The sequence below is a fragment of the Chelonia mydas genome, chromosome 27, assembly GCF_015237465.2.
Source record: "Chelonia mydas isolate rCheMyd1 chromosome 27, rCheMyd1.pri.v2, whole genome shotgun sequence".
NCBI lineage: Eukaryota > Metazoa > Chordata > Testudines > Cheloniidae > Chelonia > Chelonia mydas.
The window spans coordinates 14,584,320-14,606,901 of record NC_057860.1 but is presented as its reverse complement, the minus strand read 5'-3'; the positions used below and the strand labels follow the sequence as shown (position 1 = coordinate 14,606,901).

Sequence of the window (22,582 nt, the reverse complement as noted above, 5' to 3'; positions counted from 1 at the left end):
ACTCCCGACCCCCGGCCCTGGGCCCCCCCCAGCTCTGCCGGTGCCCCCCCACCCCTGGCCCGGCCCGCCCAGCCCTGGGTGCCCCCTGCCCTGGGGGCCGCAGGGCGGGACCCCCCGTTCCCGGGGGGGGGGGTGTCAATGGGCATCTGGCCCTTTAAGAGCTGGGGCCGCTCCCGTCCCTTTAATTCTCCGTCACTTCAGCGGGAGGCGGAGTGTCCGGGGGGGGACACGGGGGGGCCGGTAGGAGACGCGGCTCCCGGCGGGGGAGGGGGGCTGCGGGACCGGCCGGGGGCACTGGGGGGCCCGAGATATTGGGGGGGGCCGGGGGGGCCATTGAGGTGTTGGGGGGCCCGGGTGGGGGGCCAGGTGGGGTTGTGGGGTAGGCCAGGTGGGGCTATTGAGGTGTTGGGGGGCCAGGTGGGGTTGTGGGGGGCACTGGGGCCATTGAGGTGTTGGGGGGCCAGGTGGGGTTGTGGGGGGCACTGGGGCCATTGAGGTGTTGGGGGGGCCAGGTGGGGTTGTGGGGGGCACTGGGGCCATTGAGGTGTTGGGGGGGCCAGGTGGGGTTGTGGGGGGCACTGGGGCCATTGAGGTGTTGGGGGGGCCAGGTGGGACCGTTGGGGGGCCAGGTGGGGCCATTGAGGTGTTGGGGGGGCCAGGTGGGACCGTTGGGGGGCCAGGTGGGGCCATTGAGGTGTTGGGGGGGCCAGGTGGGGTTGTGGGGGGCCCTGGGGCCATTGAGGTGTTGGGGGGCCCGGGGGCTGGGGGGGTCCGTGTGTCTCTCTGTGCTGACGATCCCCCCTCTCCCCACAGCACCGCGATGCTGCTCGCCGGGCTGGCCGTGGCGCTGGCCCTGCTGCTCTGGGCCTGGCGCTGCCGCCCGGGGGGCGCAGGATCCTGGGGGGGCCGGCGGGGGCCCTGGGGGCTCGTTCTCCGGCACTGGCTGGCGCTGCGGGTGCTGGGCCGGGCCGTGGGCTGCCAGCGCTGGCACCTGGAGCAGGCGTCGGCGGCCGTGCGGCGGAGCCAGGAGCGCCTCCTGCTGCGGCTGCTGGGGCGAGCCGGGGCCGCGGAGCCAGGTACCGGGGCAGGGCCTGGCGCTGGGCCCCCAGCCCCTTGTGGGCAGCCCGGCCGGGGGGGCTGGGCCCGCCCCCTCCCAGCAGGGCGTGGGGGGCTCAGCCTGACCCTGGCGTGTTCTCCCCGCAGACCTGGGCGTGTTCCGGGAACATCACCCCCTGGCACGGCGCGGCTCCCACGGGGGCGAGGCGCCTGCCCCCCCGGCACTGCCGACGGGGCCCTGGGCTCTGCTTCGGAGCTGCTGCACCGCAGACTCCCCCCTGCAGGTACATGGGGGCAGCCGGGGCAGGGTCCTGCAGACCAGGGCTCCCCCCTTTTCAGGGTGCCTGGGAGGGGGGATGTGTCTCAGCCCCCCACCCATGTGCCACACAGCCCTGCTGCCCCAAACTGGAGCTGAGCCAGAGGGAGCCGAGGGGCTGGGGGGAGTGAGAGCTGAGTGGGAGAAAGCTACAGGGGAGGGAGGTGTCCTAGGCTGGGCTTTTCTCCTGGGGGGCTGGATTTCACAGGCTGGTACCAGGGGAAGGGGGGGAGGGGAGGGGGTGTTGCAGGCTGGTACCCGGGGGGGGGCGGGGGGAGATACAATGGCTGGTGTCTGGCTGCCCTGGCTCTGTCTCCATCTCTCTCTCTCCCCCTCACCCCCCCCAGGGGCCCGTCTTGTACCTGGACGTCCTCAGCAGAGTCTTCCCGGAGGCCCTGAGCCCGCGGGGCACGGCCCGCTTCTCCTGGGCCCGGGGCTGCTCCCTGCCTGCCGCAGCGTGGCCGCTGCCCACCCTGTACTGCACTCCGGAGGAGGCGGGCACCGTGCCCTCGCGAGCCGCGGCCCTGTATGTGCAGCTGGTGTTTGCCCTGCGGGAGCGGGCGCTGCGGGCGCTGGAGGCCGGGCTGGCCTCGGAGCTGTACGATGCCCTGGGCGTGCTGCGCGCCAGCTGGGAGGGCCTGGCGCAGGACCTGGCCTTGGGGAAGCTGAGTCCCCGGCTGGAGCTGCCTGAGGGGACCCGGCGCCGGCTGGAGGGGCTGCTGGCGCCCGACGCGGCGCGGGCTGCGGAGCTGAGGGCAGAGTGTGCCAGGGGCTGGGACGGCGTCGCCCGGCGCCTGTGGCCGCGGCTCCAGGTGGTGGTGGTGGCAGAGCCCAGCGGCGAGCAGCTCTACGGGGAGGCCCTGCGGGAGTCGGAGTGCCAGGGCCTCCCCTTCTACTGCCCCTTCTACGGCACAGCAGGAGGTAAAGGGGCATCGGCCGAGCCAGGCGGGGTCGGGTCAGCGCCCTGTGCAGGCAGGAGCCCCGTAAGCAGAGCCCAGTGTCTGCGCAATGGGGGGGCGTGGTGAGCCCCAGCCCCACGTAGCGATGGGGGGCCAGTGCTGGCTGTTCAGGTCATTCGCCTGCAGGCCGAGAGGGTGTCTCCATGCTGCACAAGGGGGCCGCTGTGGGTCTGTCTGCGGGGCCTGGGTAGCCGGAGGGCTGGGGGCTGTGTACTCTCCCTGCTGACCCACAGTGTCCCCCACCAGCTCTGCTCGGGGTGAACCTGTGGCCGGAGCAGCCCGACTCCCGCTACCTGCTCTGCCCGGGCTGGGCTTTCTGCGAGTTCCTGCCGGCGGGGCCGGGCGCTGAGGGGCCCCCCGAGACCGTGCTGCTGGCAGACGTTGAGCAGGGCCAGGAGTACGAGCTGGTGCTGACGGCCCAGGCTGGATTGTCCAGGTGCCCCCTTTCCTGCCACCCCCATATGCCCTGCGCCCCCACCAGTCCCCTATGCCCCGCCAGCCCCATACACCCCCTGCCCCACCAGTCCTGTACGCCCTGTGCCCCCCACCACCCCAGTATGCCCCGCACCTCTCAGCATCTGCCCCCTGTAACGAGGCTGGTTCTGGCGGGACCCAAGTGAGAGTCCCAATTCAGGACGAACTGCTTCAAGCAGGGCAGTCACAGCCCAAGGCTGGGTTTTTCCACCTCTAAGGCAAACCAAACCAGCCAGCCAGAGAGGACTTCGGTCTCACCCCATTGGCTAACCACAAGTCACACAAGCAATTCCCTTAGACACTCCAGTTTCCCAGTATCTCCACCAGTGCCACTCGTTATGGGGACAAATGGTTATAAAAACCAGTACCCCAGTAAAAGAAAAATGGTTTTCTTGATCCCAAAGGCCCAAGCCCCAGACTCAGGTCAATCTACAAATCAGATCTTGCCCACAAATCACGCTGTTGCCAGTCCTTTAGAATCTAAAATCTAAAGGTTTATTCATAAAAGGAAAAAGATACAGATGAGAGCTAGAATTGGTCAAATAGAATCAATGACACACAGTGATGGCCAAGTTCTTGGTTCAGGCTTGTAGAAGCACTAGAATAAACGGCAGGTTCAAATCAAGTCTCTGGAGAACGTCCCCAGCTGGGTCTTTCAGTCCTTGGTTCAAAACTTCAGTGTAGCAAAGTCCCTCCAGAGGTAAGAAGCAGGACTGAAGACAGGATGGAGATGAGGAATCAGCCTTTTATAGTCACCTCCAGGTGTAAGAACCCCTCTTTGTTCTTACTGTGGAAAATTACAGCAAAATGGAGTTTGGAGTCACATGGGCAAGTCCCTGCATATTTCGCTGGGTCCCCAGGCGTGTCTGCCTTCTCTCAGTGGGTCACTTGTAGAGCTGATGGTCCTTAATGGGCCATCAAGCAGGCTAGGCAGAGCTGACACCAACTTGTCTGGGGTGTCACCCAGAAGCAGAGCAGAAGTTTGAAATACAGACAGGACAGAGCCAATATTCATAACTTCAACTACAAAAATGATACCCCCATATAGACAGCACAACCCTAACCAGCAAACCGTAACCATGTCTGAGACACCTTATTTGACTCCCTTTATACAAGATTTGGTGCCACGACAGGACCTTGGTTGCAACAATGATCTATACGGTCCCAGATTATGTCAATAACATCACACCCCCCACCCCAGTACGCCCCATGCCATGTGCCCCCTGCTGTCCATGGGAGGCCACGATGGAATGGGGCCTGTTGCGGGAACTACAGTCGTGGCTCACGTTCTCTCTACCCCTTTATCCATTAGGTGCCGCATCGGGGAGGTGCTGAAGGTGGCTGAATTCTACAACCAGTGCCCCGTGGTGGGGCCCGTGCGCAGGTGGGGACAGTCACCCCCACACACCCCATGCCGGCTCCCCACACGCTCGGCTGCTGCCTGGGGAACGCTGGGGACCAGATGGGAGCTGCCCCTGCAGGGCGGTTTGGGGGGAGGATGAAGTGGGTGGGGGCTGGGGGCTCCCCTCCCCGGTGCTTTGAGGGCGGGGATGGGGCTGTTCTGGCTGGTGAGTTTGAGGCCATGGCACTGCCCCCTGCTGGCAGAGGTGCAGTCACCCGATTCCCACGCTTACCCCCTGCCCTTGGCTCCCCAGGCTGAGCCAGACCCTGAGCGTGCGTGGGGAAGGTGTCCCCGAGGAGCGCTTCTACCGGAGCCTGCGCCGCGCCGTGGCCATGTGGCCGGGAGCCCGGCTGGTCGATTACGTCTGTGCAGAGAGCAGCCTTCTGGGTAAGTGCCGCTCCCGGTACCCAGCCCCGTGCTGGCAAGGCCGGGCCTGGACGTGTCCGAGGGCTCCTGGCTTGAGACAGCCTGGCCCCTCTCTGCCCCACCGTGCTCTGCGCTGCTGCCCCTTTCAGCACCCCTGGGTTTGCCTGACCCTGTCTGTGCTCAGGCCTGGCTGGCCTGTGTCACGGAGTCCCCGGGCGATGCTCTGGAACTGCTCCCTACGACGCCAGGCAGGACTCTGGGGCAGTCTCCTTTCTGTGAGCAGCCTGTCTGCAGGACACACAGCTCACCCGGCTTCCACCTTCCTGGGTCTGACCTCGGCGCATTCAGCATCCTCTGCCCCTCCGTGCGCTTCCCCCAGCGAGTCCGCGCAGGCGGGGTCCTGGGGAAGCCAGAGGGTCCTGCCCCCCAACTCCGCAGTCAGACGGGACTCTCAGCCAGCCAGTAAAACAGAAGGTTTATTAGACGACAGGGACATGGTCTAACACAGAGCTTGTAGGTGCAGAGAACAGGACCCCTCAGCCGGGTCCATTTTGGGGGGCAGTGAGCCAGACAACCCCGTCTGCCCTTCACTCCATGTCTCCAGCCAGCCCCAAACTGAAACTCCCTCCAGCCCCTCCTCCTCTGGGCTTTGTCCCTTTCCCGGGCCAGGAGGTCACCTGGTTCCTTTGTTCTCCAACCCGTTAGCTCTCACCTGGCAGGGGGGAAGGGCCCAGGCCATCAGTTGCCAGGAGACAGAATGTTGGCCATTATGTACCCTGGCCCTTTGCTCTGCAACAATTATACCCCCTTATCCCACCACCTAGAGACTTAAGAACTGCATAGGGGAAACGGAGGCATCCCTACAGTATTCAGAGGAAACATTAAGAACAGGCCCACTTCGTCACATCGTGCCCCCAGCCTGGTCAGCCTGGGGCCCAGGCCCAGCTGTGTCCTGGTGCTGGGCCTGGTTCCAGGGGTTGGTGAGATGGCTGGACAGGAGGGGGCCGAGCCACCCAGGGCTGTGGCTGGCACTAGCCTTGGTGTCATGGAGTGGCTAGGTGATCCAGATCCCAGCACTGAGACGAGGGGGCAGCTGTGCCAGGGCAGCCCCTGAGCAGCTTGACGACAGGATGGCACCTCCTGGGAGCGGCTCTGCGCCCATCTGCAGCGAGGTACTGCCGCCGAGAGCCGGCCAGCTAGCCTGCGGTGGTCTGGGTCCCTGCCCCCCCATGGGGGTTTTCCACCCCTGTCCCTCAGCTCCCGGCGTGGGATGTCTCTCCTGCTCTTCCAGCTGGGTTGGTTAACGTGGGTCCATGCTGCCCCCAGGTGCCTCCTCTGGGGCCTGTGCCCCCCATTACCAGGTGTTCGTGGAGCTGCGGGGCGTGCGTGATCTGTCGGAGGCACAGCGCTATAAGGTGAGTGCCTTGGGAAAATGGCAGCATGGGGTAGAGGCAGCTGGTGCCATGGGCAGGTGGGGGTCTTCCTGCCCCTGCTTGCCCCAATCCAGGGGCCTGGAGCTGGAAAGAGGCTTTGGTGGGGATGGACCTTCCCTCTCCAGCCTGCAGGAGGGAACGATCCTGCCTGCTTGGGGCTGCTCCCAGCATGGGGCTCTGGCCCCACCAGAGCCGCACGGGTGCCCCGGCCTGGCCTGGGGTTTTCCCCTGGAGAGGTCTGCGCAGCTGTGGCTGGGTTTGGCCACTAGGTGGCAGCACTCTCTGGTGCGGCTCAGCCCTGGCCTGCGGCTGCGCTGCTGAGCCCAGGGACAGGGCCTCGGCCCCTTGTGCGCTCCCCGGCTGTGCCCTGCAGGACGCCCCGTCTTTCGGGGGGTGGGGGTGGGATTGCACAGGTGAAGAGAAGCACACAGCAATGTCTGGGGCCGAGAGGGGCCCCGTTACCCTCACAGCACAGGTGGGCACTCGGTGCAGCAGAAGAGCCAGACGCTCTACCAGTGGAACTCCTCGCCACAAGGTCTGACTAAGGCTGGGAGCAGAGCAGGATTCCAAAGGGGCCTGGATGTTGCCGGGGTAACGAGACCTTCCAGATGCAAATAGGGTTGGGGGAGAGCCCCTGCTGCTAACAGTGCTCGGGGCCGGTTGTCCCGGCACTGTAGGGCACCTGGCACCTTCCCCTGCTGCAGCTGGGACCGGCCACTGTGGGCAGAGGCTTGCCGGGCCCAGCTGGTCCAGGCTGGCGACCTTTGGGGTAGAAGGAGCTTTGGTGCACAGGTGAGGTAGAGGGTCTGATGCGACCCTTGGCTCCCGGAGCCGGAACCGGCCTGCTTGTGGCCCAGGGCGAGCCCCCACCCCTCTCCCTCTCCCTGCAGCTGGATCAGTGTCTCCAGGAGGATTTTCCTGTCTACAAAACCTTCCGCCTCAAGGGCAGCATTGGGCCGGTGCGGCTGCACCTGGTGGCGGCCGGGGCCTTCAGGGAGCTGCGGGATGCTGCGGGCTCCCCGGGCCCCATGGCCAGAGTCCTGAGGGAGAGGCGCCCGCTGCACTTCATCCAGAGCAGAGTCGTCTCGTGAGGCCGGCCAGCCCTGCGATGCCACGGGCCCAGATTGGCCTCGCTCGGGCTCTGCGTCTGCTGCTGCTTGCAGGGGGCAGGGAGGGTCCCCGGTGTAGGGAACCGGGGCTGTGGGGCAGGAGGCTGGGGAGGTCCCGTGGCCAGGGTGGGGGCGGCTCCCGGCCTGGCAGAGGCTGCCCGCAGAGCTCGCCTGGGAGGGATGGGTGGGGCGGGGCGGGGGCCATGACCTCTGCCCCATAGCCTTTCACGGTGCGACCGCAGGCGGGGGTGCCCGGTTGGGGCGCTGCACCCTACGTGGCCTCCCCATCACGGAGCATGCTGAGGGGAGCAGCGGGGCAGAGTGGAGAAGTTGCCTGCCCCTGCCCCTCTGCGAGGCCTGCCAGCTCCCTGCGGGTTCGGGGCCCGACCTGCTGGCGATGCTCCAGGTGTGGCCCTGCCAGGGAGCGGTTTGCCCACCAGATGGCGCCAGCGTCACGTTCGCCTCCCAGGTCGGTAGCTCGGCGCAGGTGCTGGCTGCGTGGAGACGGGCAGGGACGGGGAGACCCAGGGCTGGCGGCCCCGTGCCCCCAGGCGGGGAAGGGGGGCTGTCCGGGGCAGGGGTTTGAAGAGGAGGAGGCGGCTGGTGAGATGAGGGTCGATGGCTAAAGGGCAGCACCTGCCCCATCCCCGCAGTCTGCGCCCCTGGCAGCGCGGCAGGGCTGGGCTGGTCTCCCTACGGCAGAGCTTGGGGGCTGCGGCTCAGAGAAGCCCGGGGCGTCTGGGGGAGAGCCAGGAATCGAACCCTGGCTCGTGCTCCGACCATTGCACCCTACTTCCTCTGGCTGCGGAGCTTGCGCCTGTCACCACCTCCTTGGCAGCGCGTGGGCGAGGGCTGGCTGCAGAGGGAGCTGCCCCCTCGGCTGGAATCTCTCCTCTCCCTTGGCTTCGTTACTGTGATTGTTCCTGACAAATTTATCACCAGGCGTTCCGCTTGTGCCTTTTGCCCCAGGCTCTGCCTCTGTAGCACCCCTGAAATGCAGCCACCTCTGGGGTGGAAGGTGGTGGCTGCAGAAGGGAGGGTAAAGACGTGGGGCAATCTCTGATCGTCTTGGGGGAACTACCCATGGATCCTAGGGCCCACAAAGCGCCGAGAGGCCCTTGGTTTGCAGGCCTGGGAACCAAATCGCACTGCTCTGTGGAGCTGAGCCGGGCCTGCAGGGCAGGTATGGATGTCGTACCTGGTGCTTACTAACCTGGCCCCTGGCTCGAAGCTCCCAGCTGTGGTGTCCTACGTTGTGCCAGCGGCCTGGGTCACGGAGCGCCGGATCTGCTCGCAAAAAGCAAGTCCTTCGCTCGTGCGGCCTTGCGAGCAGGAGCTTGGGAGGCCAAGATCGCTGGCAGCCCGTAAGCTGCACTGTGGCACGTGCCCTCCGGTTTATGAAACAATGAGCGGGGGTTGGGGGGGGGCTGCTTTTAATGTTTCAAAAAGCAAAATAAAGATGGATTATCTCTGAACATAACCCCCGGGCCGTGCGCTGTGATTGGGGCTTTAATCCCCATGAAGAGATTTCTAGCTGGAAGGCTGACTCTTGGCTTGATTAAAGAGTTCCCCATGGTGTTTGCCTTGTGTTCGTTATGGAGGCAGCCCACCTCGTGAATATTTCACCAATTCAGCATCTGTTGCGGGGGCCCTGGGACCGTCCGGCTGCCTGGGAGATCCAGGCACAGGAGCTGGCTCTTCCCAGCAGCTAGTGACGGTGTTATTCGGAGGGCAACTGGGCTGTGATGCGCAGGAAGCCTGCTGGGCGGACAGCTGGGCCTGGGGTAGGGGCAAGCCGAGCCCCTGGCAGGAGGTCTTGCCTTAGGAAGATGCAAAAAGCAGCCCCCAGCTTGCTACTGAAATTGCTCATCAGCCATAGACAATACGCTGGCAAAAGGCCTTGTCCAGCCTTTCCCCCCTGCCCTGTCCATGCTGCGGGAGCAAAATTCTGGTTGCAAGTGGAGAAAAAAATGTCCTTTGGGGGCTGGGGCAGGGAGAGGGGAGGGCCTGGAGCTCTGCTCGGAGCTGGCATGCGTGGCCTCGCGCCAGCGTCTCCTCTGCAACGCGCCTGGTGAAAGGCCCCTGGCTGGATTCTGGGGGGCAGCTGGAGGAAGGCTCGTCACAGCACCCTGTCACAGAGAACAAGCTGGGGGGGGGCAGCTGCAGCGTGTCCAACCCCAGCCATCAGCCAGTGAGTTAACGGGCCTGTTCCCTCCTGCAGGCTCTGTTCAAATCCACCTTCTGCAACACCCCCTGGGCAGCGTTAGGGGCAGCAGGCCTCGGCAGCGCACACCCCAGCCTCCCTCCTGCAGTACCCGGTGCTGAGCGATGCTTTGCCACGGTCAGAGTACGCCTGGCCCGCTCGAAAGCATTCGCTGGTCCAGGGCAGGTTGAGCTTAATTCTGCAGGGATGGGCGCTGACTGCACCGTAACACGGACCCTGCTGGCTGATGTGGGAGCAACTCGAGTGACTTCAGCCCTGGCTTGGCTTGCAGGAATTCTGCATGGTCCTTGGTGCACCCGGCGGGAGCCCAGGAGGGAGCTGCGGGGCCCTGCCTCCGCTGGAGTGTTTCCTAATGTTTCCTGCTGGGGGGGCAGCCGTGGCGAGCAGGGCGAGCCCGGGACGGGGATATATATACACACGTACACATGGGCACACGCACGTGAACGCAGCCTTCCCGGAGTCTCACTGAGCTGGTCCCCATCCCATTCTCGTCCTGATGCCCTGCGCCGGTGTCGAGCGTCCCGCAGCAGTGCTGTCCCTGGGGCCCACCCCTGCATTCTCTAAGCTGGAGCCTGCATGCTGCTTGCTTTATTTTCTTTTCCTAGCTGCCACCTGTGGGTGCCTGGATTCGGGTTATCCACCCGCTATCAAATGGGAACGTCTGTCTGCCCGGGGCGTTGCACACACAGGGTCAGGGACCTTTCCTGCCTGCAATTTGGGGCCTCCTCGTTTGCTCTGTAGGGAGCCCCTCATGTCCCGCAGGGGGTCCGTCCCTCACAAGGGCCTATTCCAGTGGATGAATTCATTTCCTCCCCTTAGAGCACCTCTGTGTGCTGCGAAATCCAGCTCGTTAGCTCTGCCGAGCCGGCCAGGGGCTCCTGTCGCGGGGCTGCCAAGCACAGTGGGGGTTTGCAAGGAGCTTACGGTCTCATTAGGCCTCCCTGGAATCCGCAGCCGTGGAATCAGTGGAGAATCGGGGATTGCAGCGGACCCAGGGCTGGGGCGGCTCTAAGCTCACAGGGGGTGATTAGCTGCTGCTGCTAGGAACACCTCATCCTGCTGGCCTGAAATTACCCTTGGTTGTTTTGTAAACCTTAATGAGTAGGGTTATTTGTTTTATGGTGGCCCCTGGAGATCCCAGCTGAGATCAGGGCCCCAGCGCGCCAGGCGCTGCACAGACCCCAAGGGAGACAGAAGAACTAGATAAGCTCATGGAGGATCATCAATGGCTCTCAGCCAGGCTGGGCAGGGAGGGTGTCCCTAGCCTCTGTGTGCCAGGAGCCGGGAATGGGCGACAGGGAATGGATCACTGGGCGATTCCCTGTTCTGTTCACTCCCTCTGGGGCACCAGACACTGGCTGCGGTCGGCGGACCGGACACTGGCTAGATGCACCCTCGGTCTGACCCAGTCTGGCTGTTCCTAAGCGCCCAGGGCCCCCATTGGGCCGATGCCCCACAGAGCTGACTGAGCTCAGGGCCCCCTGGGGCTGGGTGTGGCACAGTCCCACAGAGCTCACAATCTGTATAAAACAAAGCCCACACCAAGGTTTGTGAACTAGGTGGGGCAGGGGCAGCTGGATCCATTATCCCTATTTAGAGAGGGAAGTCACGTGCTCCCAAGCCCCCCGCCTGACTGACTCTGTGGGGGTGTGGTGGGGGGGTTCTGGCAGGGAGTTGGGGGAAGGTCCAGTGGGGGTCTGAGGTGGGAGACTCAGGGGGCAGATGAGGGGAGGAGCGGGGGATCCTGCTGGGGGTAGATTGGGGGGCTGGGGTGAGTGCTGTGTGTAGGGAGGGTGTTTCGGGGGGGGTTGATAGGGTTGTGTTCGTGGGTATCTGGATTCGGGGAGATAGCAGTTTGTGCTGGTGAGGGGTGGGGGCTGTACTGGGGTGGGGGCTGTGGGGGTGGGGGGTGCAGATGTGGTGGGGGTGTTTGGGGTGGGTAGTTGGGTAGTTTGTGTGGGGAGTCTGGGTGTGGGGAATGCAGAAAGTGGGGGTGTGTAGATGGGGTGGGGGTGGGGTGTTTGGGGGTAAGGGGTGTTTGGGGTGTAGAGAGGTGGGTGTGTGGAGTGGGTAGATGGGTTGGTAGTTAACTGATGGGGTAGTTTGGGGTGGAGGGTGGTTGGGGTGGGGGGTGCAGAGGGCGAGGCTGTGTGGAATGGGCAGATTGGATGGGGGTGTTTGGAGGTGCAGAGGGTGGGTGGGGGTGAGGTGGGTCAGGGTATGGGGGTGCAGAGGAGGGGGGTGTAGATGGGGTGGGGAGTGCAGAGGGGGGTGCAGAGAAGGGGGGTGTAAATGGGCTGCGGGGTGTCTGGGGGGTGTAGATGGGGTGGGGGGGTGTCTGGGGGTGCAGAGGAGGGGGTGTCTGGGGTGGGGGTGCAGAGGAGGGGGGTGTAGATGGGGTGGGGGGTGTCTGGGGTGCAGAGGCCGGCGGCGGGCCGGGCTCGCACCCCTCGCCCCAGGGCGGCCGGGGGTCAGGCTCGGAGCTCGGGGCCGGGCTCGCTGGGGCCCGCCCCCCGCCCCGCCCCGTCTCCCGGCAGAGCCGCGCGGGGCTGCGGGGCGCTCGGGGCTGCGGAGCCTGGGGAGCGGCCCCGCCGCGGAGCCCCGAGCCGGGGATGGCGGACGGGCCCCGGGGCGGGGGGAGCCCGGGCTCGGGCTCGGGCTCCGGCTCCGGCAGCAGCCGCGAGAACTCGGCGGAGCGGAGCCCGGTGCCCGCCGCGCCCCGCGCCAGCATCATGAAGGTGAGACCGGGACCGCGGCCCCCCCGCACCCCTGCCGGGCCCCCCGCACCGCCCGGTGGGGACCCGCATCCCCGCCCCCCCATCTCTCCTCGCCCCCACCCCGCATCCCTCCTCGCCCCGCCGGGACCCGCATCCCCGCTCCATTCCCCCCCCCCGCACCCCTCCCGGGCCCCCCGCACCCCTTGGTGGGGACCCGCATCCCCGCCCCCCATGTCTTCTCGCATCCCTCCTCGCCCCGCTGGGACCCGCATCCCCGCTCCCTCCCCCCCTCCCGCCCGCCCCCCCCCCGGTTGGGACCCGCATCCCCGCACCCCCCACCCCCGCATCCCTCCTCGTCCCGCCGGGACCCGCATCCCCTCCCTCCCCCCGGACCCTGGGACCTACATACCCCCCATCTGCCTGGGACCTTGGGGCCCCCATCACCCACCTCCCCCTGGCCGGGACACTTCCTTCCCCCAGCCCCCGACGGGACCCTCATCACGCCCCTCCCCCCCACATCTCCCCTGGCACCTGTCCACTATCCCGCACCCTGCCTGCCCCCCCCATCCTGTGTCCCCCCAGCCTGGATGGGACCCTCTGTACTTGGGACCCCCCCTTCCTCTGGGGACCCCCCCCCATTCCCTAGGGCTAACCCCCCGAGCCCTCCTCCCCTGAGCTAACTGACCCCCCTCCCCCCACCAACCTGGGGTGATCCTGCCCCAGCCCCACCCCCACCCCTTCATAAATGGCTCTACCACTGGGGCTGACTGGGGCGGAAAGCGAGCGGGGAGCTGGTTGGTGGGGAGGGCAGGCGGGCCGAGGGGGCCTGGGAGAGCTGTGGGGGGTAGGGTGGCCTGGTTCGGAGGGGCTGTTGACTTGTTCCCACCCACGAGGGGCTTCCCCTGGCGGGGGGCCGGTACCAGGTTCAGTGGATAGGGGCTGGGGGGTCTTGCAGCCTGGTCTCTAGGTGATGCTGAGCTGTGGGGGGCTTCCCAGTTGCTCAAGGAAAGGCTGGGGGCGGGGCCCAGGGGCCCCCCATCGGCGTCTGTCCAAAAGGCGCTGGGCCCCATGGGGTGTCAATGTGGATTGGCTCTGGGTTGGCCTCACATGCCTGTGAGCGGGGGAGGGGGCCTTGCACGGCTGCCCTGGGTGTCCCTGGAGGTTTGTCTCGTTTGCCCCTGGGGGAGACGGGCAGCGCCAGGGCCCAGGGCAGCCGGCAGATTGGTTTGCCTCGGAGCCTGCTTGGGTTGGCAGCGAGGCCTGGCAAGGGCTGACCCCGTTGGGTTCAGGCCCTGGGCTGGCTGGTGAGGCTCTGGGGTGGGAGTTCAGGCAGGCGCGCACAGCACCATTGCCGGGTTTGGCTGCGGGTTGTAAGCTCCTTGGGACAGGGCCTGTCTCGGTGACGCCCCCCGGCTTGCCATGCACAGGCCCCCTGGCAGCCCCCCATCGCCTGGCGTCCCGAGGCAGCGGGGCTGGGTTTGGAGGCTCTGTCCAGAGTGAAGTGCCGGGCTGTGCGTGGGGAGGGGACGTTGCTTCTGAGTTCTGGGGGCTTCGCCCCCTTTTCCTTGGGGGGTTGGTGCTTCCTGCCGGAAGGAGGAACTTTCGCGTGGCTCCCTGCCTGACCGCTCGGTCCTCGCTCGTCTCTTGCGGGAAGGTCGAGGGAGGTCTGACGGTGCCCCTGGCGAGGACGGTCCCGGGGCCGGGGGTGGAGGAGAGTCACACGTGGGTTTCTAAATCTGTCCCCCAGTGGTGCCTGCGTCACCATGGCTGGGCCGTGCAATAGGTCGCCTTTGTCCAGCGCCCGCCTCCTCTCTTCTCACGGCCTATTTTGAGACGAAGTTGCCTCTGCGCTATTAATACCGGGCGTGTGGGCTGCTGGCCCCTGCCCACGGCTCCTTTGTCAAGCACCGCGTTGCCTTGGCAAAGGGAGCATTCGCGATCCTCGTAACGTGCGTGCAGGGCAATTACAGCGCCATTGTTCCCCGTTCTCTGAGCTGCCTCATTGTGTTCCCTGGGCTCCTCGGGACGGGGGTGGGAAGGTGGGCACGTGAAATGGCCCGGGAGCCGCTCCCCGAACACTGTGCCCGCAGCACGACCGCAGCCAGAGCCCTTCACAGCTCTGCCCTCGTTTTCCACCCTACCGGGTGCTTGCTGAGCTGATTTCCCTCGGTCTGGGAGACGTAGCAGGGCTCTGCTGGCCCATGGTCCATCTCATGGACTTTAAGGCCAGACGGGACCCCCGTGATCATCTCGTCTGACCTCCTGCCTGTCGCAGGCCCCAGAACCTTGCCCACCCCTCCTGCAATAGACCCCTCACCTCTGGCTGAGTCACTGACGTCCTCAGGTCAGAGATTCCACCGTTGACACCAGGGTAAACCTGCCAGGGGCCCGCGCCCCTGTTAGCCTGCAGCCAAAGACTTTGGAAAGCAAAAATGCCCACAGAGTATCTTACTGGTGGCCCGAGAGTCTCCCCTGGAGAGGCCCTTGGGCCACAGAGGCAATGGGGGGCATATCGCTATGGGGTGGGGCCCTGTCTGCAGCCAGCGATGGTCTCTGCGGCTGGGCGTGCAGAGACTGGCCGTGTCTCATGTGAGCTAGCCACGCTGCAGGAGCTGGCTCGATCTACGTGAGGGTCTTACGGACAAGAGGCAGGAATTGCTGTCTGTGTCCCGAAGGACACGCTGAGGATCATAACTGTCCCCTCTGGCCTTCACGTAGACATCTCTGAATTGAATCCCTTCTCTGAGTCCCACTGAGTGACTGGGCACCCCAGACTCCTTGCCTTGACAATCTCCTGCAGCTGTGAGTTCCACGGGTTAGCTCCATGCTGGGTTTGTCTCTGCCCTGATCCCAAGTGTGCTCTCCTCTGGATGGCGGGATGGGGTAAGGTGGAGTCTGGTCGCTTTGTGACATGGCTCGCTGCTGCTCGCCTCTGGAGGAGGGACTGGCTGTCAGCGTGGGAAGGGCAATTCTGGGAGGGGTGGGCAGCTGGTTGGAAGAAAGGCCGAGCCCTCGGACCAGGCCTGTCAGGTTCGCCTTGGGCCAGTGCCCAGCACAGGCCTCGCGGGGCAGCAGTAAACCTCTACAGTGCTCGAGTGCCCCGGGGGCAGGAACCCCCCCTAGACTGACCGCCCCTCCCCAGGGGCTGTGGGGGCGGGTATCTCACAGGCTGGGCATGTGCCAGCCCCTCGCTGCGGGCAGCAGCTGGTGCTGCTGGGGAGCGTGTGTGTCGCTTTCTCTTTTCTTGGCAGGGAACAAGCTCCTCTAGAAAAGCCCCGGCTGAGCCCAGCCGCCTGGAGGGGGGGCGCTGCCTGCCTGGGCTTCCCGTGGCCGTGGGAGGATGAGGGGCTCCTGGCTGGGGCCGAGGGGCAGCCACCTGCTTTCGAGTAACGTGCCACGGCCCCCGCTGCCCTGGAGCTGAACTCAGCATAGGGCCTTGGCGTCTCTCCAGCATCCAGTGGGCCAGGGCGGCATGGTGCAGTGGGTAGGGCACTGGACGGCGCTTGGACACCTGGTTTCTGCTCCCAGTTCTGCCCGTGGGTGAGGGCCCCGCCTGTCTGCTTGCCTCGCCTCCTCGGGGACCGTATTAGCCGAGCTTCCCGGGGCGGTTCTGGGGCCAGCTGCTGCGGGTTGGCAGACGGGCAGCGGGGTGGGGGTCCGGCCCAGGAAGAGGCAGAGCGTTCGGTTACTGTAGCCGTGGGGGCCCTGCTGCGGTGGCTGTTAGTGTTAGAACGTTACCCCCGAGGCTGGGATCTTGTGAATGTCTCGGACTCTCCCGCGCCGTGGGACGGCCGGGGGGCACCTCTTGCCGTGAGCCCGGGGCCCAAGTGGTGGTGAAGGAGCCTGTCGTCTACCCGTGTATCTCCCCAGCAGCACGGCCTGAGCCCTGCTGCTGATCCAGACCTGCCCCGAGCCGTCCATGGCTTAACCTCAGCTGCTTTCAGTTCCTCTGTCTCTCACGGTTACCAGCAGCCGAACCCAACGGGGTGTGAACGGGATGGGGAAGGGGGGTGGGGAAGCCGCCAGATCAGCTGCTTAAGGGAATGTCCCACAAGATTCCTATGCAAGTTACACAGAGCTTGGTGCCAAATCGGCTCACGGGGACTCGGAGGCTAAACCAGCGAACCCGGCTGGGGCCCGATGCGCGGGAGGTCCCTGGCCATGGAGCCGTGGCAGGTACGGCATCAGGCACGGAGAAAGCCCAGCATAGTGCCAGGGAGAGTGGGGAGCTGGTGTTTTGGAAGGGGCCTGGCACTGCCCCAGTGCCCGACGGCGACCCGGAGGGGACATCCCGGGTTGTTCTGGCCCGTGTAAGTGGCTGAGCTTGGTCCCGGGGTGAGTGGTGTCGGCTTCTGGAACTGGAGTCTCTGTCCGTGCCCTCCTGCGAAAGTCTCTGTCTTGTGCCTGGCCTGGCAGGTGTGACTGGGCGTGCCACTCGCCCTGTGCTCCTGCGGTGCCTAGCGGGGGCACTGCATGCATTTGCTGCCCCCGGTGCACGCGGTAAGAGCCATGCTGGGCGGCCTGTGCCCCAGTGGTGCATGGGGCCACACGCCCCATACTGCAGCTGGCTGCCAGGGATTCTATTTCCTCTGCAGCATCGACAGCTGCAGCGTCCAGACCTGGCCCCTTCTCATCTCAGCAGGAGCCCTGGATTCCCTGAACCGCCTCCCAGAGCTTCCCAGGGGCTGGGCTGTGCATCGCTCACGGCTGCCCTGATGTGGGGCTTCCTCTTCCTCTCCTCGAGCAAGGCTCATGAAACCGCCGGCAGGAGCGGCCGCGCTGGGCCGGAGTCAGGCAGCGTGCGGTTAGCTCCATCCTGTACCGGGAAGCGAGTCTCTGTGCCGTCTGCAAAGCACTTGGAGGTGCTGGGGCGGAGCGGGCCGCTGCATATGCGGGGGGGGGGGGGTCTGGCGTGGGGAGGCCGAGTCAGGCCGGTGTTAATCTGGCTACCCTGAAACCCATCGCCCCATGTCACGGCGTCCCCGGGCCATGCTCTGGAACTGCTCCCCACGAAGCCAGTCAGGACTCTGGGGAAGTCTCCTTTCTGGGAGCAGCCTGTCCCCAGGACACACAGCTCACCCGGCTTCCACCTTCCTGGGTCTGACCTCGGAGCCTTCAGCCTCCTCTGCCCCTCCGTGCGCTTCCCACAGCCAGTCCGCCCAGGCGGGGTCCTGGGGAAGCCAGAGGGTCCTGCTCCCCAACTCCGCAGTCAGATGGGACTCTCAGCCAGCCAGTAAAACAGAAGGTTTATTAGACGACAGGAACATGGTCTAAACCAGAGCTTGTAGGTGCAGAGAACAGGACCCCTCAGCTGGGTCCATTCTGGGGGTCAGTGAGCCAGACAACCACGTCTGCCCTTCACTCCATGTCCCAGCCAGCCCCAAACTGAAACTCCCTCCAGCCCCTCCTCCTCTGGGCTTTGTCCCTTTCCCCAGGCCAGGAGGTCACCGGATTCCTTTGTTCTCCAGCCCTTTAGCTCTCACCTTGCAGGGGGGAAGGGCCCAGGCCATCAGTTGCCAGGAAACAGGGTGTCGGCCATTCTTTGTGTCCAGACCCCTGCACACACCTGCCCTCTAGGGCTCTGCAATGATCATACACCCTTATCCCACCACCTAGATACTTAAGAACTGCCTGGGGGAAACTGAGGCACCCCCACACGATTCAGAGGAAACATTAAGAACAGTCCCACTTCGTCACACCCCACCCGCAGATTGTGCCCCAGCTAGAGCAGGGGTTCCCTGCTGACTGTACTGGGGGGCACCCAGGCATTGTGGGGGGTGTCGGCCTGACATGACCCCCCTGCAGTTGGGTCTCTGTCCAGTCGCGTGGACTGTAGGCCTGGTTCTCTCTGGCAGGCGAGGACAGGCCTGCGGGGTCACATCTGGCATGGAGGCCTCGGCAGCCGTTTGATCAAAGCAGCTCCCCGCCCAGCTGTTCCTTTCCGGGTAGATTTCCTGTTTTCTGTTCTGGGCCAGGGCAGGGCTGTGCGGGGTGTGGGGCGAGCGGGGCGGTGTCTCTTGGACTGGGTGGAGGCTGGGCCGTGACCCCATGTGTGCATCCGATCCTGCTGGGAACACAGCCACCACCCCTGGGCGGGCGGGCGCGGGAGGGGCAGAGAGCTCCCTGCCTTGGAGGGGGCTCGGTGCTTCGCCCCTGTGCTGAGCGCCCCTTCCAGGCTGCTTGAGGTGCAGTGACGGCCGGGCTGGTCTCTGCTCTCCATGGGACCCGTTCTCCCCCCGCCCGCGCTCTGGGCTCCCCTGGGTGCTCTGCTCAGGAGCAGTGGGTGCAGGGCGGCTGGGAGGGGGCTGGAGCATGGGGCCTGCTCAGGGAGAAGGGGAAGCACCCTCTGATTGCCAGCCGGCCCCCCACAAACTGGAGCCAGGATGAGAGTGGGGAACCCCCCAAACGCTGCCTGGCCCTTCCCTGAGCTGTGGAGGGAGCCAGGACACCCCCCCCCCCGGCTCGCCACTCGCCCCATGGGAGCAGGGAGGTCTCCCAGGGGTTTGTCTCGGTGTCCCATGGCTGTGCCTGGCTCTGGCCAGGGGGCCGGTGGATGGCAGCAGCAGAGGTGTCAGCCCGGGCACAGTAACCATAGTGATGCCGCGTTCTGTACCTCCCCGACCTGACTCGTCCCCCCGAGATCACTCCGGGCTGCCGGAGTCGGGGGAGCTGGCCGGTCCCAGGGACTCTCTGCCTGTCGGTCGCCTTTGGAACCTGCTCCTGGCCTGGGTTTCTGCCCACGGCTGGGTGCAAGGTGCCAGTGAGCCCGGTGGGTGTCGGGCGCAGTGTGATCTGTGCCAGCTCCCATCTCCCACACACGTCCCCTGGGCACAGGGAATCCCTGGGCAGGACATGCCGGGAAGCCCTGAACCGATGTCCCGCTGGGAGCCCTCCTGGCACCCTGTGGACAGGACCCGTGCTGGCCAGTCTGCCCCCGCCCCACTCGGCCTATTGCCCAGCCTAGTCCAGACTCCCTGCCTCGGGGTGGGGATGGGGCTGCAGCGCCCGGCCCAATGGGGCCCTGATCCTGTCAGGGGCCGCTAGGTGCCCCCAGAATGGTGTGCAGGCTCCCCTAGTCCTGCACCTCCTGCCCCCGGCTAGGACCTCGCGGTCCAGCTGGTGCTGGCTGGGGCCCTTTGCCGCTGGCCCTGGGTGCTCTGCCCGCTTCATGGTGCCTTTAAACACCGTGGCCTCTGCCCCCCAGGCTCTGCAGCATCCCAGGCTGGAGCCTCGGCAAGGGGCAGGGTCTCTGCCAGGCGGGAGGCGCTGTGGGGCCCTGGTGCCCAGCCCCATAAGTAAAGCAGCTTTGGCTGGGCCAACAGCGAGTGTTTGTCTTGGGGAGGGCGCAAGGGCCCGGTGGCGGCTGGTTAGTTCTGGCCCGGTAGGAGCCGGGAGCCGGTGCCTGGTGCTCAAGACGCTGCTCATGCTGGCTCCGTGGCTGAGTCCGGTGCAGCTTGGCAGTGACCAAGAGCCGTGACCCCTCCTGTGGCTGGTTGGGGGCCCCTCTTGGATTCAACTTGTTTCCCAGCGGGGCCGGCTCCCTCGTTAGCAGAGTCCTCTTCCCCACCTTTAGCCCCACAGGACCCAGCTCTGGCTCCTGGCGTGATGGGCCCCATCTCGCGGGCGGACGCCGGGCAGAGCGGAGGCTGCTGTCCCTGGCGCCGGGCTGGCTCTCCAGAGCAATCTGGCAGCGAGGGGGGAACGGAAACCAGGGGATGCAAACGGATCCTGAAGCTGCTAATGGCACGTGTGGGGGGTGCCCGTGCAGCGGACCCAGGGCCTGTCGGCGTCACCACCAGCCGGTAACCGAGAGCAGAGGAGGGCGCCAGCCCCCAGCTGGGGTGGCCCCGTCTCCACTTGCTGTTTTCACGTCCCGCCGTACCCTGGTTGTATGCTGCTGGGCTCTGGTTTGGAGTATTCCTGGGGTCTGTGGAGCCCCCTTTGGGCCCCCTGTGGGCTGGGTCGGGCCTGCGGGGGGCCATGCCGCCAGCTGGGGATGCCTGGCCCCAGTGGTCTGCATCAATAAAGGGACGATGCAGCCTAATTAAATCAACGAGGCGTCTGTGCAGCCGGCGCTTGGGTCAGGTCTGCGTTGTGCTGCCCCGGGCTGCAAGCGTCGGCACAGGGAGGGGGCCCGGCTCCTGCCAGAGCTGGGGACGTTGGGAGTGGGGCGGGGGGGGTTGTGTTCTGCGGTGTCTGTCCCTTTAACAGAAAATATCCGCCGGTGCCCCTCACACCCGACCTGCAGCCCCTCTGACAACCCAGCCCCGGGCTCCCCCCAACCCCGCTCTGCCGGTGCCCCTCACGCCTGACCTGCAGCCCCTCTGACATCCCAGCCCCGGGCTCCCCCCAACCCCGCTCTGCCGGTGCCCCTCACGCCTGACCTGCAGCCCCTCTGACATCCCAGCCCCGGGCTCCCCCAAACCCCGCTCTGCCGGTGCCCCTCACGCCCGACCTGCAGCCCCTCTGACATCCCAGCCCTGGGCTCCCCCCAACCCCGCTCTGCCGGTGCCCCTCACGCCCGACCTGCAGCCCCTCTGACATCCCAGCCCTGTACAGCGGCTCCATAATCGGAACAGCCCCAGTTTCTGCCGGCTCCCGGGATGACCAAAGGCGGGTTGGGTGCTGGTGCCCTCCCAGCTGATGCTTTACTCCTCCCCCGGGAGGGGAGTCCCGGGGCTCTGCAGGCACCTCGGGCTGGTACCCCCTGCCTGGCAGATGCCTCCCCCCTCCCCCCAGAACTCGGCCCCCCAACCTAGAGATTTCATCCTTCCCAGGGAGTTTCTCTCCCTGCGAGAGCAGCACGTGAGGCTTCCAGCCCAGAGTGCCAGGGCCAATACACAGTATAGAGACTGCCCGTGTGGCCACACTCTTTCGGGAAGGGAGGGGCCGATGCACTGTCCTGGGCCAGGGAAGGGGGCAGCGTGTCTGGGAGGCGCCAGCCGCAGGGACAGGGCAGCTGCCTCTTCGCCCGAGGCTTTGGTCACTGCCCCTCTGGGTTGCCCCAGGCCTGGCTCCCGAGAGCAGCCCCCTGGGGTGTGGGTCAAGCAGGGCCCTCTGAGGGCAGCCGGCGTGTGTTCCCTGTGGGCCTTGGCCTGGGGGCCACAGGGCAGCCCGTTAGGGCAGCGACTCCCTGGGGTCGCTCCTGCTCCGACACAGCCCTGCCCGGGGCGGGGGGCCAGGTCCTGGTGCTGGGCCCTGCTGCCAGGCCAGGCTGAGCGGCAGCCTTCGGCGGGGCCTTGGGGTGGAAGGTGGCCTGGCCTGGGCCAGCCCCGCTGTGCAATGAGCCCAAAGGCCCAGCCCCCCTCCCCGTCCCCCAGGGCTGGCTTTGGGAGATACCGTGGTGAATGGGCCCCGTGCGGGGGGGGGCAGGGGCCTCTCTGGGTAGCAAGCCGGGGGTGTCTGCAGTTTTCTTTTCCCTTTGCGGGTGCCGGTCGGGTGCGGGGTAGCTGGGGTCTGGCATGGTGCTGCAGGGCGGGGGGCAGGACTGAATCGTAGCGCCAGGGTCGTTAGCGCTGACGGGCTAAGGGGGCTGCGGGCATGTCCATCCCTGGGGGAAGACGGGGGCAGGTTCATGGTGGGGGCAGGGGCCCATGTCAGAGCTGGGGCCGAGCTGCTCTAACCCCAGGTCTGGTGGGGCAGCTGCGCTGGGCTGGGCCTCCCTGTGCAGGGAGGAAGCCCAAGTGGCCAGGCCGCCAGGGGAGGGCGAGCGGCCTCCGGCCTCGAGAGGAAGGAAGGAAGGAAGGAAAACGGAGCTAAAACAAGCTGGCTTGGCCAGGCAGGAACCTCTCCCCACTGGGCCATGTGTGGGAGGCTGGTAGAGCCGGGGGCTCCCCTGAGGTGGGGGCTGCTCAGTGCCCAGCGCAGGGAGCCCTGACCCTGGTGGGCTGCAGCTGTTCCAGTGGCCGAAGCGACCCCCTGTCCCCCCAGGGCTGAGGGGACCCTCCACTGTCAGGGCATCATCCTGGCTGAGTGAGCCACGTGCCGCTGGCTCCGGGTCTCTCAGCCGCAAGAGTGGGGTGGGCGGTGCACACGTGGGGGTCCCTTAGCTGATGGCGACAGTGACAGCTGGGTACCTGACAGGGGTGGGGGGAAGTTCAGGGGGGCCCGAGCAGGAACCTCGGATCCCGGGGATCAGCCCGTGCCAGCTGGTCTTGATTGGAAGATCTTCTGGATTAAAAGGGCAGCGAGCCTGTTGGGGGGGGGCTCAGCCGCGGAGCCATGTAGGGGAGACACTGGCTCCACGCATTTCTGCTTGACAGAGCTAGGATGGGGCAGAGGGATCAGTGAGGCCTAGGGCTGGGCTAGCAGGGGCTGCGGGTCGGGAGTGAGGGGCACTGGCAGAGCTGGGGGTGGCAGGGCTGAGCTGGGCTATCGGGGGGCTGCGGGTCGGGAGTGAGGGGCACCAATGGTTCCTGTCAGCTCCTTTGTGTCTTTGCATTGTCCCGTTGCTGAGCAGGGTCCAGCCCTTGAGCTGGGAGCTGCCCTTGGGGCTGGTCCATCCCTCCCCCCTCCCCCCCCCCACC

General features: G+C 66.0%; 2 protein-coding genes across 2 annotated transcripts in view; both read left to right on the top strand.

The window, feature by feature from the left end:
- Positions 1-794: 794 nt before the first annotated feature.
- Positions 795-8,595, top strand: GHDC (GH3 domain containing). The gene is made up of 8 exons (XM_037887106.2): positions 795-1,076; positions 1,204-1,340; positions 1,720-2,293; positions 2,578-2,767; positions 4,118-4,189; positions 4,461-4,594; positions 5,900-5,988; positions 6,897-8,595. Exons 1-8 carry the CDS (start codon positions 821-823, stop codon positions 7,095-7,097), a joined length of 1,653 nt encoding a protein of 550 aa, XP_037743034.1. The 5' UTR covers positions 795-820; the 3' UTR covers positions 7,098-8,595.
- Positions 8,596-11,865: 3,270 nt separating this feature from the next.
- Positions 11,866-22,582, top strand: part of LOC102941380 (inactive phospholipase C-like protein 2) — a 31,498-nt gene continuing 20,781 nt past the window's right edge. Inside the window, exon 1 of the mRNA XM_037886959.2 lies at positions 11,866-12,077. Within this exon, the coding sequence (XP_037742887.1) occupies positions 11,952-12,077 (126 nt within the window). The 5' untranslated portion in view covers positions 11,866-11,951. The remainder of the gene's footprint in view (positions 12,078-22,582) is intronic.